This window comes from Dromiciops gliroides, chromosome 2 (assembly GCF_019393635.1).
Source record: "Dromiciops gliroides isolate mDroGli1 chromosome 2, mDroGli1.pri, whole genome shotgun sequence".
In the NCBI taxonomy this organism is placed as follows: domain Eukaryota; kingdom Metazoa; phylum Chordata; class Mammalia; order Microbiotheria; family Microbiotheriidae; genus Dromiciops; species Dromiciops gliroides.
The window spans coordinates 68,320,616-68,340,044 of NC_057862.1; the positions used below are offsets into that span (position 1 = coordinate 68,320,616).

The 19,429-nt window shown below is 38.8% G+C and overlaps 1 protein-coding gene across 1 annotated transcript; it reads left to right on the forward strand.

Moving 5' to 3' along the window:
• Positions 1-298: 298 nt before the first annotated feature.
• On the forward strand, positions 299-16,766 carry GHITM (growth hormone inducible transmembrane protein). Its single transcript, XM_043983794.1, has 9 exons — positions 299-456; positions 3,210-3,383; positions 7,095-7,194; positions 7,961-8,072; positions 8,332-8,473; positions 9,568-9,676; positions 11,735-11,923; positions 12,766-12,937; positions 15,451-16,766. The coding sequence occupies exons 2-9, from the start codon at positions 3,246-3,248 to the stop codon at positions 15,533-15,535; spliced, it is 1,047 nt and encodes a 348-aa protein (XP_043839729.1). The 5' UTR covers positions 299-456; positions 3,210-3,245; the 3' UTR covers positions 15,536-16,766.
• The last annotated feature ends 2,663 nt before the right edge of the window (positions 16,767-19,429 follow it).

Consider the following 19,429-nt stretch of genomic DNA (forward strand, 5'->3'; position numbering starts at 1 on the left):
AGGAGGGAATGAAGCCCGTGACTTTCTAGGAGCTCTCTAGAAACTGGAAAGGACGTCCGGGTAAAGGCTAAACAGAGGAGAGGCCACGTGACGGGACCGCAAAGCTGCCCCTACCTAACATGGATGCGGCGGCTTCCCCAGGGGCCGCCTCCTCCCCTACTGTGACGCCAGAGTGCGTCATCGCGCCAGCCTTCCCAGAGGCTGCGCCCGGCTATTCCCCTACTGTGCCCGCCTTTCCGCCGGCGAAAGCCTCCTCCTGATTGGCTCGTTCCGACCGTTCGCTTTGTGCGTGGCCTCCAAGAGCTGCGCACGCCGCTGCAGGCACGGAAGGCAGGAAGGAAGACGAAGGAGGCAGCAGCAGAGGTAGTGGAGGAGGGCGGGGCGGAGGGTCCGGCGTTTCCCCTTTGACCAGCTCCGGAGGCCGGACGCGCTGCTGAGCTGACCAGCGGTGGTGAGGTATCTCGAATCGTTCTACCCACCTCTTTCCGCCCTGCCCCAGTTGAACCGTTGGGAGCCGTTGGCGGCTGCGGCTGTCGGCCTGCGTCACCGGCCCCTCATCTTTTTTCTTCGGCCTCCCTTTGCTTTGCCGAGGGGGAAACTGAGGTTTGGGGATGGTGGTTGACGCCTTCCCTCGAATTAGACTGTAGGGCCGAGTAGTGGTCGCCGATGCCATGCCCACTGTATTACGGAGGGAGAAACTGAGGCCCAGGGCGGAGGGACTCCTCAAGGTCAGATCGGAGGACCTGGGGGTTACCGAAGTCATCTCCGTTCTGTTACTGAGGAAGAAACTGAGGCCCAGGGAGGGGGGGTGAGAAACACTTGCGGGCTTCTCATTATCCCGTAGTAGAAGGGGGTGAGCTGGGGAGGGACCTCCCGAGGGTGTGCTGAGTCATCTCCCCCGGCAGCCGCCCCAGATCTCCCCTTCCTTGGCCCTGCCTAAACCCCAGAAGGCCCGCGGGGCAGAGGAAAGGTTAAGCAAACCCCTGGAGCGCCCTGGCACATAGTAGGGCCGACTTAGAGATCATCTGACCAGACTCCCCTCGTAGTACAGGCCAGCAGAGGGAAGCATGACCTGCCCCACAGCTGATAATGCGAGGCCCCGTCCTCTCTGTACCAGGCTGCCCGCCCCCAGGGCTTCCAGCTGTGACAATTTTCAGGGCCTTGAGTGCAAGGGACAGGGATTGCCTGCCCCACATGCACTTTTGGCCCAGAGGCCTGGGGCAGCAGCGTGATTCACCAGGCTTGTCCGAGGGGAATTTACCGGTTGGTTCCTGACCTTGACCTTCTAGGGATGTAAACACTTCTGATGTAATTGGGTGAAAGTGTTCCGAACATTTCTTTCAGAGCTGGTTTTCTCTCAACTTGGTGGTTTGGTGTTCTTGTAATAAGTTCCTCCAGGGCAGGGACTGTCTGTTGCTTTGCTTAGTATCTCCCAGTACTTAGCACAGTGTGCCTGGCACATAGTAGGAACTTCATAAATTCTTGTTGATTGATTGAGTGTGGGGAAGTTACTACTACTACTACTACTACTAGTCCATGGAAGAAACTGATAACAGGAAGTTGAGACACCTGATACCAGTTGCCCAGCTGATTGGCATTATAAGCCCTGGTGTTACACAAGCCCCATTTTCCCTGACATCAGGTATCCTACTTCTCTGATTACAAAGCACCATAGAAATCAGACCCCAGCAAAACTTTTGATGATTTTTAGTGTGAGGGAAAGAAGTGTACATTGTTCTCCATAGTTAGGTGAAAGTTCATGGGATAGACGTGAACACATGGATCATATCTTACCATATTTATATATTATTTGTGAAAGGACATCATGGTTTGTGAGATATCTAAATGAAATCATTACAGTTTGGTACTCTTTCAGATGTTTGTTCCTGAAAAATACCCTGTGATCTTGAGCACATTATTCAACTTAAATACTACTTAACTCCTTGAGAAAATGAATAATTCCCTATGTGTTAGCATTCTCCCTAGAAAACAGTTACCAGTTAATTAGAACTATGCCATAAAGGCTAGGTCAGTCTCTTAAGCTACAACCATATTTAAAATACAGTCAGCAATCCACATTTTCATTTGGACCTGAAATCTGATTTAAGGGACCATTTTCCCATTACCTTCTAGTATACTGGTATGTGATTATATAAAAGGTATTCGTTAGGGGGCAGCTAGATGGCGCAGTGGTTAAAGCACTGGCCCTGGATTCAGGAGTACCTGAGTTCAAATCCGGCTTCAGACACTTGACACTTACTAGCTGTGTGACCCTGGGCAAGTCACTTAACCCCCATTGCCCTGCAAAAAAAAAAAAAAAAAAAGGTATTCGTTATACTGCGGATGACTGGTTCTTAACTCATTTCAAGAAGTTGTTGCCTACTGTGGGGTAGATAGGTAAATAAATACTATGGTTTTTATACAAAGAAAATATAAAATCCTTGTCAATTAAAGCACTAAAATCTCATTCAATATTAAGCACATAATATTTAATCACTCAAACTTATACTGCCTTTTAGTATATATTAAATACCACAATGAATTCAGTAGGTGGTCAGCATTACAGAAATTGACATAGCTAGAAGGGTAAGGAGATGGGACTTGATGAAGGATGGTGGCTTTGTAATGAATGAGAGCAATTGTTTATTGAAAAAATTTAGAAACAGTGGCAACTTTAACAGTTTTATTTCTCCCTCCCAATATATCTGTTGCAATTCCTAGAAAGCAAAAAGGGTTGATATTTACTTTATTTCCCTTCTTTGTTTAATACCTTTCCCTCTCCTTCCCCTACACACACACACACACACACACACACACACACACACACACACACACACACACACGTGCGTGCTCGCGAGCAATATTTGTAAGGTGCTTAGCACAGTACCTTGCACATAGTAGGCACTTACATTAATGCCCTCCCCTTATTCATGTTTTTGAAAGAAACTAAAGTTGTCTTGATTCTCATACTACTATATTTAATATGTGAGGCCAACACCATCAGATATTATCAAAGGGGGAAATTGAGGCCCAAGAAGGAGAATGAGAAATACTTGCCACCCAAGGTCACATAACTACTAAGAAGCCGAGAGCCTGGAGCCTTCCCACTTTCTACTCCAGAATTTTAAATAAAAATTTAGAAGCGTAATCTTTCTAAGATTTTCTACCCTAAATGCTTTATTCACCTAATAGGTTCCAATTTTTTAAAGCATTTCAGAAATAATCAGTGAACCTGTTGCAACACCATGCTGGCAGCAAGGTTTGTGTGTCTCCGGACCCTGACCCTACCTTCCAGAGCTCTCCACCCAACAGTCACCCAGACCTCTCCTGTTCTGAGGAATTCCATTCTGAAGACAAATCAATGGCTCTTCCGATCCAGCAGGGTAAGTAAGATTTGGATTTATTTAACATTTTGTAGTACCTTCTTTGAAAATATATTATGCACTAAACAGAGACAACATGAACTCCTAGTCCCTTGATATCTGGTACAGAAGCAATCCTAAGACAATAAGAAAGGGTAGTTTGCAGCATAGCTAGAGGCACAAGACTTACCCAGGGACACAAACAGTTACGCAGGAACCCCAGAGGTTCATTGCTATGGCAAAAAGAAAGTCCCACATGACTCTCCCATCTAATATGCAGGCTTTTGCCTTCTTTGTCTTTATATACTTCAACCCTGTCCCCACAAATCACCTTTTTCCCCAGTGGTAACATGATCAAAAGCTTTCTCTTCACCTGCTCCTCTTATCCATTTTATTCATTGTTAGATCCAGTGAGTTCTTTAATTCGCAATATTGCATATAATAGTCTTTTTCTTTCAGTTTTATATTTGGAAAAGTTGATAATACCACTGTAGTCCAAAAAAGACTTGTTTACAAGAACTTGGTTGAAAATAAAATACAACTATAGTTTCAGTATTGGGCTTTAGTGACTTAGTAACATATGGGACATCAAAGTTATTAGGCATACTAATTATAATTAGCTTTTTTAAAATCTTTTTATTCAACAGATATTTATTAAGTATCAAAAATCATATGCAAAGTGTCTTGCTAAACAAGACATGATCCCCTTGTGTCAAACCTATGGTCCAGGGCTATGGATATGGGCAGGGGCATAGAGTAGAAAAGAGGAAATAAGCATTTCTGTAACAGTGCCAGGCACTGTGCGAAGTGCTTTACAAATATTACTTCATTTGATCCTCACAACAACCCTGTGAGGCAGGTGATATTATTTTTACAGTTGAGAAAAACAAAACATATAGAGGTTAAGTGTTTTTCTCAGGATCACACAGGACATGTTGAGAATGGATTTGAATTCAGGTCATCCTGACTTCAGGGCCAGTGACTCTATCCATTTCACCACCAAACTGTATATGGCAATTATACACAAGTATACAAAGAATGTAGTGACTCTACAGGCACTGATTGATGTAGAGTAAAATACTTTGAAGGGAATTACCAAGAGCAGAAGAAAGATCATTTGCAAATGGGAAGATCAAAGTAAGCTTCATGAGTGACCAACATTAAAGGTAGAATCTGAAGGTTACATAGAATTTTCGGTGAAACAACATAAATGAGGGGTGTTCTAGGATGAGAGGGAATGGTCTAGAGGAGTGACATGATAAAATTTGACTGTATATGAGAGGTGATATCTGAAGGTTTTGTGTATGAGTAGTAGGATGAATTCAGTGGTGCCCTTTGACAGAAACAAAAAAAAAAAAACCAAAGGGAGCAAGTTTAGAGGGAAAGCTAGATTCTCTTTTGGACTTGTTAAACTTCAGGTGCTATTGATTCCTCTAAAGGTGTGTCTTGAGTAGGCAGTTGGAAATGCAATTCTGAAGCCAAGGAGAGATAGTTATACCAGTTGGATATGTGGAGATGAATAAGATGGCCAAAGGAGAGAGTGTATATTAAAAACAAGAGTAGCACCTTGGAGGAGGACTGAGGAGTGACAGAAGCAGCAGGAAAGCTAAGAGAATGTTTTTACCTCTAGAAGGGATTGGGGGGGGGGGGACAGCATTTGAGATAGGACTTTGAGGTAGTCAGTGTTGCAGAAGTCGAGGAGGCTAGGGACCGACCTTTGAATTTGGTGACTAGGAGGACACTGATGTTGTTTGAAGAGAAGTTTTCAAAAAATGAAGGTGTCAGAAAGATGGTGAAAAATCAGCATTGGCGGGTATTAACGACTCTTTCCCCCCAGAGAATTTTGTTAGGTAGAGGGATATGACAACAGTTCATCGGGTTTTTCATTTGTTTAAGTTAGGAGACTTCTTGTCTGGCTTCAGTGACTTGGGAATGATTGGGCCCATGTTATAGTAGAAGAGCATTGGATTAGAAATTCAGACTTGGATTCTGATCCCAACTCAGACGTTATATTATCTGTGTCAACCTGGACAAGCCCCTTAACCCCTCTGAGATGGTCTTGTCATCCAGAAAAGCAGTTATACCATTTTAGAGAGGCTAGAGACTATAGGCAGCAAATTATATGTAGCCCATACCTTTGAGGGGCCTGCAGTGCCTGGTCAAAGCCACCTTCCCGTTGTATCCTTGATCTGTCCCCTCCCATCTCCTACATGACTTTTTCCTGTCAGTTATCCCTTTTCATGTAGCTGATATGCCACCATGCCTTACCCTACGGATATGCCCTGCTTTTCTCTTTCTCCCATCTTTAAACAAAACTTTCCCTCAACCTTTTTGCCTCTATGAAACTAGCTGTCCTGTCACCATCAAATTCTTTAAAAAATAGTCTTTACCTTGGCCTAACACTCCCTAGTCATTTATTTATTCTTCATCTCTTTGCAGTATATATTCTGAAAGCTAATTCTCTCAGCTTACCCAATGACTCCCTTATTTCCATATTCTTTGGCCTTTTTCTCTCATACTCATCTTTGACCTATATGAGGCTTGACCAGTTTCTCCTTTAAGTTTTCTCCTTCCTTTGTTTTTTAATCCCACACATATATTTTTTGAGCGGCATTTCCAGTCACTAATTCTCAGACTTAGTGAGAAGATACTGCATTCTCCTGCTCTTCCTCATAACACACTGACTCTTCCCCATCTCTGTAAATAGGCATCCATCAAGTCTTATAGTTGCTCATGATCTTTCCCTCAGCAGTTGAATTCATTTCTATGACTTTAATTTCCTTCTAGACAGATAATTTCTGAATCTAGACTTCCACATCTCCTGTTCTCCTCCACATGCCAGTCCCACATTTCCTTCTGCCTATACTGGATTCCCGGTAGAAATAATTTAATCAATCCAAACTGAACTTACCATTTTCCCACAAAACCTACTCTTCCTCACCCCAACTTCTGTTTTACTACAACCCTACTAGTCTTGCAACCTCTTCATCCAAAATCTGTTTCCTCCTTTCACTTATCCCACAAAACCCTGTGTCCCATTAGTTACCACACCCCATTTTCTGTGTGTCTAATGATGCAGTCACATTGTTCCCCCTTGTCAACTGAATAAAGTAGGGTTCTTTAGCCTGGCAGGGTCCTCCACATTGTGGCTGTAACCTAACATTCTCACACTGCTCCCCTTCACATGAAGGAAAACTGCAGTACTCTCCCCATCCCTTTTTCTGGTCTTCTTGTCACCTCGCTATACCTGATTCTCCCACTCTAACATCCAGAACAGAGTGCCTTACCATGTGCCCCCTTCCCCCCATTTTAACCTCTACGAAGCCTTCTTTTATAGAATCTTCTCTCCCTGTTCCTTCAACCTGGAGGTAATCTTTTGCATCTCAAATTCCACAGTTGTGTATGGATCTCTTATTTCCTAATTTGTGTAAATATTTTATCTTCCCACCAGACCATAAGCTTCTTGGTGGCTTATGTCTTATATCATCTTTGTATCCCCAGCTCTTGAACATAATGAATGCCCACACACACACACACACACACACACACACACACACACAGAGTAGGTACTTAATAAATGACTGTTAAATTTAATTTTAGATATCTTATTATAGATACATTATCAAAGTAACAAGAAAATTCTATCACATTTTATCAATGTAGAAAAAACCACTTCACAAACTATTTAGATTATTTGTAACTTACTTTTTTCTTTTTTAAAAAATATATCAGGACTATGCCACCAAATCAAGAATTGGGATCCGACGGGGGAAAACTGGCCAAGAAATTAAGGAAGCAGCATTTGAACCATCAGCAGAAAGAGTGTTTAAAAGTAGGCAATAGTCTGAATCTAAGTTGTTATTTTTTTAATTTGACAGTATCATTCATTGGTCTTCAAGAAATGAATAATTCTAGGTTCTATAATTATTGAACACAGTAGCCAATTTTGAAGGCAATTGTGGGATACTGGATTTTACTGTATGGTTTTATTTATTTATTTATTTTTGTGAGGCAATTGGGGTTAAGTGACTTGCCCAGGGTCACACAGCTATTAAGTGTTAAGTGTCTGAGGCCAGATTGGAACTGGAGTCAGGTCCTCCTGGTTAAAAGATTTAATTTGCTAAAAGGCAAGAGTAACTGAAACTTTTTATTAAGGGAGTTGAACCTTTCCTTCTACTCCTCGCCCTCCCCCATTGTAAAAATTGATTATATAAATAATCATTCACTGCAGGTAAAATTACATTCAAAACCTATTGTTTGGGGGCGGCTAGGTGGCACAGTGGATAGAGCACCAGCCCTGAAGTCAAGAGTACCTGAGTTCAAATCCGGCCTCAGACACTTAACACTTACTAGCTGTGTGACCCTGGGCAAGTCACTTAACCCCAATTGCCTCACTTAAAAAATTAAAAAACCTATTGTTTTGGGGTTTGATTGTTTTTTAATAAAAGATTTAAAATATTATGATTAGACCTGCTGCAGAACAACTGTTAATACTGTTTCCCCTAAGATAAACTTTACTCTGGGGTTGTACCATTAATACCTGCTGTTTCAGCCATGTTGTGGAATATGCTAACAGCGCTTTCCCCTGTGCTCTGCAGTTGATCAGATGGGAAGATGGTTTGTTGCTGGAGGAGCTGCTGTTGGTCTTGGAGCACTTTGCTTCTATGGCTTGGGAATGTCAAATGAGATTGGGGCTATTGAAAAAGCAGTGTAAGTAAATTCCCCAAAGTATCATTGGTCTTAACTAAGCTTCATTGTTTTCTCACCGCACATATCTTCAGCCATTTGAAGAATATATTTTGCTACCAGTCAACTCTATAGAAACAAACATATTAATAAAAGTGGAACTTCTTCTTGCAACTCTACTGAACTTAACTAGTTAAAACTAAATCAAAGTGTGATAAGAATTCAGAATATTAAAATCCATTAAATTAACCAGTCTTAACCAGCTTATATTTGTTTCTTACAGAATTTGGCCACAGTATGTGAAGGATAGAATTCATGCCACCTATATGTATTTCGCAGGGAGTGTTGGTTTAACAGCATTGTCTGCCTTAGCAGTTAGCCGATCACCTGCTTTAATGACCTTTATGATGAAAGGCTCTTGGTTGGTAAGTTCGTTTAGAATTTTCTCTTTTAAAGCTCTTGAAGGATATGTTGAAGAGGAGAATTATCGGTTAGAATAATAGCACACGTCTGGGGGAAAATCAATGAAAAGGCAGGTACATAAAAGTATCAGGAACCTGAAAAGACATCAAAATCAATTTACAGCATTGAAATTGATTCCATTAATAAGGATTACCTGAGTTTTTAAATTATGTTCAGCATACTCTTTGATTTTGGTTTTTTGTTTGGGGGGCGGGGGTGTCTTTTGAGGGGCAATGAGGGTTGAGTGACTTGCCCAGGGTCACACAGCTAGTGAGTGTCAAGTGTCTGAGACTGGATTTGAACTCAGGTCCTCCTGAATACAGGGCCAGTGCTTTATCCACTGCGCCACCTAGCTGCCCCCCTATTCAGTATACTCTTGATTTTTTTTTAATTCACAGGAGTGAAATGTAAAATCATTGTAAGCAATATTTATACAGAGAATTTTCTCATCTAGAAAAATCTTATTCCCATAAGTAAAGAATAACTATAATAAAACAATGTCCATTTATAACATTGTATGCAGAGTTAATTTCTACTAAATTTTTGGCAGGAAATTACCACATTTCATACAATAGATTATAGTAAAATATATCTTTGGTATAACATATTAATGTACTGATCTAATTTAATTTATTTGGAGGTATGGGGTTCATTGGAGTGGAAACTATCATGTAGATTGGTGATTCATCTATACCCTAAAGTCTAAAAAGAGTTCCTGAGCACTAAGGGGGGGTTGTGACTTGCCTGATGGTTGACACAGCTAATGGGAGCAGATTACACTGCTTGAAAATCCCCACGTGTGACTCTTAAGGCTAGGCCAATTGCTGTTCTTCCAATTTGTTACAAAGAATTTCTAGTACTCATGTTTACAGTAGGGGGAGCCATTACTAAACATATTTTTTAAGTTCAAGAATTGAAAAGATAAACACATATCTGGATTGACATTATCTTCCCTTTTTAAGCCTTAAAGACAAATGGTAATATTTAGCACTTCTTGATTTTATAAAACATATCAAAGCAAGTATTATTTTTCCCCATAATATTCTGCATCTTCTAGACTATTGGAGCAACTTTTGTAGCCATGATTGGAGCTGGGATGCTGGTTCGGTCAATATCATATGAACGGAGCCCAGGTCTAAAACATCTTGCTTGGACGTTGCATTCTGGTATGCCTTACATAGTTTAAAAATATATATTTTTTAATTATCTTCAAGTATATTCTCTATGGTGCCTTGTTAGAGACAAACAGTTTGTAAGGAATGTTGTCATCTTAATTCAGAAAATCAATTTGTGATAAGATTAATGTCCTTTACACATAAGTAGAATGTTGATAGAATTAATCTTTGTGAAAAGGTAACGTTTAAATCTGAAAGCCCTAGAAAGTAGGAATAGTGTCTCTCTTGTCTGACGCAAGAATAGTGGCTATTTTGAGTTTAGAGTTGAGTATGTTAAGGCACAGAAATTAATGGTTTCTTAAAGCAAAAATTGTTTTATTAAAATGCTGTAATCTGGGGTTTTTTTTTCTTTTCCTCCCCCCCTTAGAACTGAGGGATTGCTTGTGTTTGAGATTCTTGAAATTGCTATTGGCTTGTGGGTCAGCTAGTTTCTAAAGCCAAGATAATCTCTAGCAAGCCTAGTTGTTTTTATTAACTTTAATGATAAAGTGTTTTTCAGTGTGTTTCATGGGTTTATATACCGAAGCCCTTAAGCATAGATGGACAAAAATCAATATTGGATGCCTTATCATGGTATAGAAAGTGACCTCAGGTTATTTTAAGCCAAGCCCATTGTTCCACAAGCTCAGGAGACTTGGAGCATGGGCCCACAGGCTGTGTCTTCTGGCTGAAGACTAGACTAGCCTGGCTGAAATCAGAGGAGCTCATCACCAAAAGATTGTCTATTGCAGGATACTCTCAAGGGGCCATGACAACACAACATTGTACTGTGCTCATTATTTAAAGGGGTCAAAGGGTATTATGAATCATGCCTATTATACAACATAATTGTCATCATTATGTTGTCACCATATGAACAGCAAGTCTCTGTTGTGTGGCTGTTTAGAATGTTTTCATACTTTATACAAAATTACTGGTGGAATCTAAGAATTTCTTGTTATTTTTGAAAGTGTTTAACATAACCATGCTTTTTCCTTATGCCTAATATTTCACATTTAAAAGTCAAATAATCATTTTACATTCTAGAATGGCATTGGTAATGCTAAAGCATGGTGTAAATCACTCTCACTATTCAATTCACAGACATTAAATGCCTGTACTACCTTGTGTTGGGGACAGAAAGACAAAAATGAAATATCCTCTGTTTTCATAAATGAGGAGCTTACTTTTTCCACTGAAATGCAACCCCAGTCAACCCCAAAATTCTTCTGTGAACTGCAACTATGAAATCATGAATGACCTATGAGAAACTTATCTTGGTTGACAGTTGGCTCTCTTTAGTGAGAAGTAACATTTTAAGTTAGTCATCATAGTAAACTGCTAAGCTTATCATTTTTATTTAAGAATGGAGATGGCCCTAGGAAAATTTTACAAAATTGGTTACATGGCTAATTTAGTATAGAGATAAATTGTTAGCTCAAGGAAATGTTACCATTTACTTTTGCTTATTTAAAATATATCTTCTTCTAAAAAGCTTAATTACATATGTGTGACAATAAAATAAAATAAAAATGCTTTTTCTAAGCTGAAAATGTAGTCTTCAAGATAACTGGAGCATTATTCTTCCCTAAGGGTCCTGTGGTCCAAGTAAGCTTATCATTATCCTTCCATTTATTCTATTTTGTCCTTTCAGCAATGAATTTTATGGACTTAATGAAACTTGCTGTCATGTTTAGCCTTGAACTACTCATTTAAGATTGCTATGTTTCAACATTGGTGTACTTTTTTTTGTCATAAGAAACTTGTCTTTGGGGTTGCATCTGTTTAAAAGGTTAAAGAGAATTTTATTAATCTAGATTGATATTCTCTAGGTCTTTTACTTTTTGGTAGTATGTGATATACGTTCTTACAATATAAGTAGGTCTAAAACTGGTTTTTAACAAAAGTTAGCATTCCATATGCAATATAATTTTTTGAAAATTCCTAAGGTTTTGTGATTATACAACTACTAGCTTTATTCCTAAGTATAGAAAAAAATGTCTTGATAAATCACTGTATAAAATGTATCATAAACATTAGGTAATATTTAAATGTCTTTTATTTCCTTAGGTGTCATGGGTACAGTGGTGGCCCCTCTGACTTTGTTGGGTGGCCCTCTGATCCTCAAAGCTCTTTGGTATACAGCAGGCATTGTGGGTGGCCTCTCTACTGTAGCCATGTGTGCTCCAAGTGAAAAATTTCTAAATATGGGAGCACCACTGGGCGTGGGCCTGGGCCTTGTTTTTGTTTCTTCTCTGGGTAAGCATAATTACTTTTGATCCATTTATTCGATGACATGATAATAACAAATGACTTGAATAATTTAATCAAGAGATTGATTATTTTAGGATTTACATCAATATACTTATATTAAATGTGATTTTTATTAGTTGGTATACTACGAAATAAACCTTAAAATGGATATTATCAGAGTTGGTCTAAATAAATATCACTAAACAACCGTTTTACTAAAAGAGGTCTAATAAAACAGGTGAGGAATAGAGCTTTATAGCATAATGGAAAGAACACTGAGCCCCAATCCTAGCTCTATTTGCTGCCTTGGTCAAGTCACTTAATCTCACTGGGCCTTACTTTTCTCATCTCTAAAAATGAGGGTGTTGATTAATTGATCTCTAAGGTCTCTTCTAGCTCCAAGTCTTAGGATTCTGTGAACATGGGAATAATTTATGGTTATTACAAAAAACAGGCAGCTAGATGGCTGGGGTGCCAGACTTGGAGTCAGGAAGACTCATGTTCCTGAGTTCAAATCCAGCTTCAGATACTTAACTAGTTATGTGACCATGGGCAAATTACTTAACCCTGTTTGCCTCAGTTTCCTCATCTGTAAAATGAACTGGAAAAGTAAATGGCAAACCCCCTCCATTTTCTTTGCCAAGAAAACCCTGATCTGACATGACTGAAAGATGAATGACTAAAAAATAACAATTACAAAAAATAGCTGTTTGGTGGGCAAATTTTCCATTTTGATTGTCGTTAGACCTAACTTAATGTAGCAGTCTCTTAATTATATTGCAATGAGAAGTACGTGAAAGTTGTAAACCTAACTATGCTAAAATTGCTTCTTCCCATTTTGATTTCAGGATCTATGTTTCTACCACCTACCACTGCACTAGGTGCTGGTCTTTATTCTGTGGCAATGTATGGTGGATTAGTTCTTTTCAGCATGTTCCTTCTATATGATACCCAAAAAGTCATCAAACGTGCAGAAATAACACCAATGTATGGCACAGAGAGATATGACCCCATTAACTCGTAAGTATTTTTCAGTGTTGGAAAACTGCTGGTTGATTTTTTTTTTTGGTGTTTATTTCATTCAACAGTTTAAAAAAAATCTTTAGGCTTTTAAGCTTGAAAGAAGTGTTATATGGTTTGATCTGATTGGCTTCATTTTTTTGTTTTGGTTTGGTGTTTTTGGTGAGGCAATTGGGGTTAAGTGACTTGCCCAGGGTCACACAGCTAGTAAGTGTTAAGTGTTTGAGACTGGATTTGAACTCAGGTCCTCCTGAATCCAGGGCTGATGCTCTATCTACTGCACCACCTAGCTACCCCTGATTGGCTTCATTTTTAATGGATTTGAATTACTTTGAAAAATTTGTATTACCACATAGCTACATGAATTATAGTTACTTATTTTCATTCTTTTTGGGGAACTTTAAAAAAAAACTAATGTTGTGTTAACATCAGTTTCTATTTAAATAGGCATTTTTAAATTCTGTTTTTATTTTCAGTTCCTGATTCTCTCCCCCATTCTCTTCCATTGAGAAGTCAAGAAAAACAAAACTCCATTATAAAATGTAGTCATGCAAAATAAATTTTTGCATGTGGTAGCCATGTTCAGAAAAAAAAATAAAGAGAAAACAGCATACTTCAATCTTCACCTTGAGTCCATCAGTACTGTCTGGAGGTGATAAAATTTTTCACTATGAGTCCTTTAGAATTGTAGTGGGTGGCAGAGTGGGTAGAGCAACAACCCTGGAATTAGGAGGACCTGAATTCAAATCCAGCCTCAGATAATTTACTAGGTATGTGACCTGGGCAAGTCACTTAACCCAGATTAAACTTAACCTCAAAAAAAAAAAAGAATTGTAGTGGATCATTGTTGATCAGAGTTACTAAATCTTTCACAGATGATTATCTTTACAGTATTGTCATTCCTATGTAAATTGTTCTAATTTTTCTGCTCTTTTCACTTTGTAGCTTGATCTGAGTTTTCCCTGGTCTTTCTAAAGCCATGCTCAGTATCATTTCTTCTAACACAATACTATTCAATCGCATTCCTGTTCCATAATTTGTTCAGTCATTCACCAGTTGATGGGTATCTTCTCAATTTCCAATTCTTTGCCACCCCAAAAAGTTGCTGTATACATCTGGGTCCTTTTCCTTTTTTTGTTTTAATTTCTTTGAGATACAGACCTAGTAGTAGTATTGCTAGGTCAAAGGATAACACACGGTTTTATAACCCTTTGGGTATAGTTCTAAATTGGGGGTTAAACTAGTTTACTACTACACCAGCAGCTCATTACTATACATATATTTTTTTTTAATTAAAATAGTCCTTTATTTGGCAATAGAGAAGAGGGGTAAGTCAAAGACTTCACCCTTGGGGAAGAGGGCTCAAAAACATTCTCCGCCCAAAACAGAAGGAAGGCAGAAGTTTGGGTTTGTTCCACCCCCTCCCCCCAAGGCCAATGAGGATTAAGTGACTTGCCCAGGGTCACACAGATTATACATATTTTTCTATATCCCTTCCAGGATTTGTCACTTTCCTTTTCTCTCATGTTAGCCAATCTAATGGATGTGAGATAATACCTCAGAGTTGTTCTCCTTTGCAATTCAACTTTACATAATCAAAATTATCCACTTAGCCTCCGTTGAACCTCTCTCTGTTTGGTCATGAACTCTTCCCCTATTTGTAGAACTGATAGGTACTGGATAGACACTGGGTTTTTTTACTTATGTTTACCTGTAGTAACGTGATTATAACTATATCGCATGATAGCATCATTCAGTTTAATAAAAAAATTATATTTGCAGAGTATAAAGAGATTCTTTAATTGGCATTATGATATTGAGGAAGGCTAATGGTTGGTAGTATAGATGCAGATGGCATATTTGAAAACTGTCCAAAGAATACCTAACAGTTGAAAATTCCCCCCAAAAAAGTTTGCAGTAAATTTTTCTTTCAGAGATTCTGTGGGGTCTGTCTTTTCAAACGTTCTATCAGCTTCCCTTTAAAAGGTGAAATATAGGTTACATTCACTTGAGTTTATGCAAACTCTCCAGCAGAACATTTGTTGTTTTCCTTTTTCTCTTAAAAATAACACTTCAGTTAGTGATAAACTCATAGTGCTACTGGAAAAAGCGGTGTTTTTTGAGGGGTTAAGAGGTAAAATTTATATTTGCAAACGCTAGACTAATGTCTGACAAGTTTTTAAGTTGTGCTCTTTTTGCTTTGTTTTGATTGACACAAATACAATCAGTTGCTACCTCTCAGATTTATTATTTTCAAGGTAAAAAAATACAGTAGCATTTTAGGCTAATTTGTCTTTTTTTAACACTAACCCTGTTCAAGTCAAATTCAAGGTCAAGGGGAAAAGTGTTATTTTTTACAGATGCCTAATCATTTATTAAAGTCATTTTTAAATTTTCGTTTTTGGTTTCAAATAGTATGATGTGTGATTATAATGGTTACTTTTAGATTTAAGATATCACTACCAAATAATTGTCATTAGAACAGTGTTATCAACTTCCTTTTTCTCTTCTAGGATGATGGGCATCTACATGGATACACTAAATATCTTTATGCGAGTAGCCACCATGCTAGCAACTGGGAGCAATAGGAAGAAATGAACTGATTGCATTTTGAATCATCCAAACCTCATCAGATACTCTTGCTTGTGTTCTTGATGTGTATACTTATTAAATCATTTCTTGTACAAGCAACTTTGGTTGAAGTCAGAAGTTCAGAGCCATTTCAGCATGGTTAAGATATTCCAGTACAATGTGATGCTTCAAGTTCCACCTTTCTCGAGAATAAATTCAGCACTTCTCTCGCAAATAAGCACATAAACTTTCCAGTTTTCATCTTTGAGTAATAGCTAATGTAAAAGGATCAAGCATTTTTCAGTATTGCCACTTTATTTCAACATTGTTTGTCCATATTTTCACTTATTTCATAATATTATTTTAACAGAGACTCTTACTGTCATCCAAAAAGAAGTCAAATATTTACAAGAGAAAGCTGCAGGAGTGACATAGTGGACCTGTCTCTAGTTTTAGATTCAGCTGTAAGAGTGTTAAGCCATTGCCACTTGCTAACTGGTAATAACAGGGTTTATCAGGTCTAGTTATTGGTGTACAGCTGACTAACATAATTAGCATGCACCCGACATCTTCAGGTGAAACATCTATTCTTAAAAGACTGAACAATACCTTTGGAATGTCAATATTACACTCGAATTTTAAGTATAGGGAAGGTACTTTGACAATCCATCCAGTCTCAAAATCTTAACCTTCCCTGAACTATTTATTTTGAGACATTTCTGCTTTGAATGTAATGCTTCAAAAGTATCAAATAGGCTGCCTATTCCAACCTTGCTACAGTAAGTGTATTGATCTACAGTAAGTGTATTGATAAACATAGATGTGGCTTTTTCAATATAAGTCAAAAATTTTGACTTATCTTTGTCTTTTATTTTTTAAAAGATTCTGTTTGTCATTTAGGATGTGGAATTATTTTCCTTTCCAGTACTATCAAAGAATGTTAAAATTAGAGGCCAATTTAGTTCTGTCTTCATAAAATATTGTTCTTATTAATGTTGATTTTTCCATAGCTTTCCCCCCTCAGTCTATTAATTTAGAAACAACTTCCTTGTAAGTAAAACTTGTAAATTTATGACACAGAATAAGTTATTTTTGGAAGCTTTTTAATGAATGAAATTGAATCTGTAAAATCATTGCAATGATTAGTATTTCTGGCAAGATATGTTTATCACCAGCTATCCAGAAATAGCTAATCTATCCATTGGAGAGAGATGGTGTGCTTATTTCTGAAATAATAAAGATCTGGCTTGATAGTTGATTGGTTTGTGATTTCTCCCATAGAATTATACATACATTAAGGGAATTGGTTTGGGGAATCTTCTTCTTTTGGTGTGGCAATTGGGGTTAAGTGACTTGCCCAGGGTCACACAGCTAGTAAGTGTCAAATGTCTGAAGCCGGATTTGAACTCCAGTCCTCCTGAATCCAGGGCTGGTGCTTTATCCACTGTGCCACCTAGCTGGCCAGGGATCTTCTTAAAAAGAAACTTAGACATGATGTTATCAGTTCTATACCATGGAAATTTTAAGTAATTTTAGATTTACAAGAAAAGAGAACTTTTGAGAGTCCTTCCTTCAGTCATGTCCTTACCTATAAGTGGTAGTAGTTACTTTAATGCATGATAGGGTAATTTTCAGTTTTTATAGCATGCAATTTTTCATGTAGATGAGAAACGTCCTTAAAAGATGACATTTCTATAAAAATGAGGCAGATCTTCCAATATAAATGTGCATATTTAACAAAGTTGTTCTTTTTTTTACCTGTTGTAGAGCTTTACATTACATCTATCCCTATTGTGACAAGTGAAACTAAATCACTTTAGCTGCACCCCCCACTCCCCCATCCAGTGTGTGTGGGGGGGGGTGGGGGAACTAGCTAGGAATTACTTATAAATTAGGAGCTTCAGCAACAGTTTAGGCTTTATTTATTAAAGTGTATTAGGGCTTAGCAAACGGACAGCACATGTCTCTGAAAGATTAGGAAAACCTAGAGAGAAAACCTAGTTCACCTAGCCAGGTCATGCTTCCAAAGAGACTGAATTTCAGTCAGTTCCACTGGAAGCTCCCTGTGGAATAGGAAGAGGGGCGGTCCCCACACATAGCTCCAAGGTAATTGGCTGGTGGCATTCAAGTCCATTGATTGACATGACTTAAAGGCGGTCCATGAATTGTGAGGCAACTTCCAGATAGATGCCAATTCAATGGGGTGGGAGCCCCTGGTTCTCACACTATTAAATTTCAGGTTGTTGGACTCAGCCCACCATTCTAGCATGTCAAGACCTTTTTGCATCCTGACTCCAAGCTAGTATTTTAGTTCTCCCTTCTGAGAGAGCTTAGTTCCTTAATCTCTGTTTGCTCCAAGTATGCAATGGGCCTTCTTTGGTCTATGTTATTCTTCCACCCTCCAACCTCTTAACAGAGGTTAGGATTCCCTTTTGCCCGTTCAGATCTTTTTTAAACATGTGGTTCTTATCATTGGAGTGGGGTGGGAGAGGGTGTTGGTTTTAAAGAATCTCATTGTTCTGCTTAAGGTGGAAGAAACAAGGTTTTTCGAAACTTCTTTTTCATCTTCTAGGAGAGAAGCCAACATGAATATATCTCCTTGTATTCAACAATACCAAAAAAAAAAAAATCCCAGGATATCCCAAACTTTATGCAATGCACTGCAAAATTCATCCTACTCTCAACATCCTTTTTGGGAACACTATATTCTTTCAGTATCCCTGGCTTCATCTGTCACCTCTGAGTTTCTGGTCCCTTCAGCATTTCCCCTGAAGGAGTTCATTTTTCAAGATTTGGGGTTTCACAATAAGAAAAAAAAAACTACATATGATATATACAGTGCAAATGGAAGGAAAAGGTACCAGTACAAACATAAACTCCTCCCCCCAAATACCCTCAACAACGTACCCAAGTGGTCACCCAGCCTCTGTTGATAGACACCAAAGAAAGAAGAAACCACTATCTCCTAAAATGGGCAATCCATTCCACTTCTGGATAAACTCTTAATTGTTAGGTTTACCCTTACTTTACCCTTACCCCCATCCATTGATCTTTTTTTTTTTTTCAGGGCAATGAGGATTAAGTGACTTGCCCAGGATCACACAGCTAGTAAGTGTCAAGTGACTAAGGCCGAATTTGAACTCAGGTCCTCCTGAATCTACAGCTGGTGCTTTATCCACTGTGCCACCTAGCTGCCCCCCATCCATTGATCTTGTTCTGCCCTCTAGCACCATGTAGAACTAGGTAAATCCTTCCGTGAGATAGCTCTCTGGATACTTGCCCCTAACCCAAACCCACACAGATACTCAAATCTTCTCCCAGCTAACCATCTCCAGTTAATTTTAATTCAAGGGTTCTTAAGGGTCCACAGACCACTAAGGAGTTGGAAAATGGGTGTTAAGAGGTCCGTGAACTTTTTTAAAAAGTATTAACTTTCATAGATTTCCTTTGTAAAACCACTTCAAACCATTGTCCTGAGAATGGGCCCACTGGCTGTACCAAACTGCCAAAAGGGGACCATGACCAAACAATTGTTAGAACCTCTGCTTTAACTGAACCTCAGGTTCTTGGGGCCTTTCAGCATCCTGCTTTCCCTTCTCAGGATACATTCCACTTTATCGATGGACCAGGTATAATCTAACCCGGGCAAAGTACACTATTATGATCACCATCTGGTACCATATGACACTAACCTTTGTGCTTGTTCACTCAAAACCTCCAGCAACCCTATTGTCCCCATTTTACAGTTGAGGAAACAGATTGAAAGAAGTTAGGTTAGGTGACTTGCCTAGGGTCAAACTGCCAGTGTCTGAAACAGGATTTGAACTTGGGTCTTCCTGACTTCAAAGCTCCATCTATCTTTTCCAGATGTACTGCTGTCCGAACATACTTCTCCATGTTATATTTATACAGTTGATTTGT

Bases quoted from the DNA above. Each gene is read 5' to 3' on its own strand.
- GHITM (XM_043983794.1), top strand. From the start codon at position 3,246: ATGCTGGCAGCAAGGTTTGTGTGTCTCCGGACCCTGACCCTACCTTCC. The intron at 3,384-7,094 runs GTAAGTAAGATT...AAAATATATCAG, and splicing joins GGCTCTTCCGATCCAGCAGG to GACTATGCCACCAAATCAAG. The intron at 11,924-12,765 runs GTAAGCATAATT...TTTTGATTTCAG, and splicing joins TGTTTTTGTTTCTTCTCTGG to GATCTATGTTTCTACCACCT.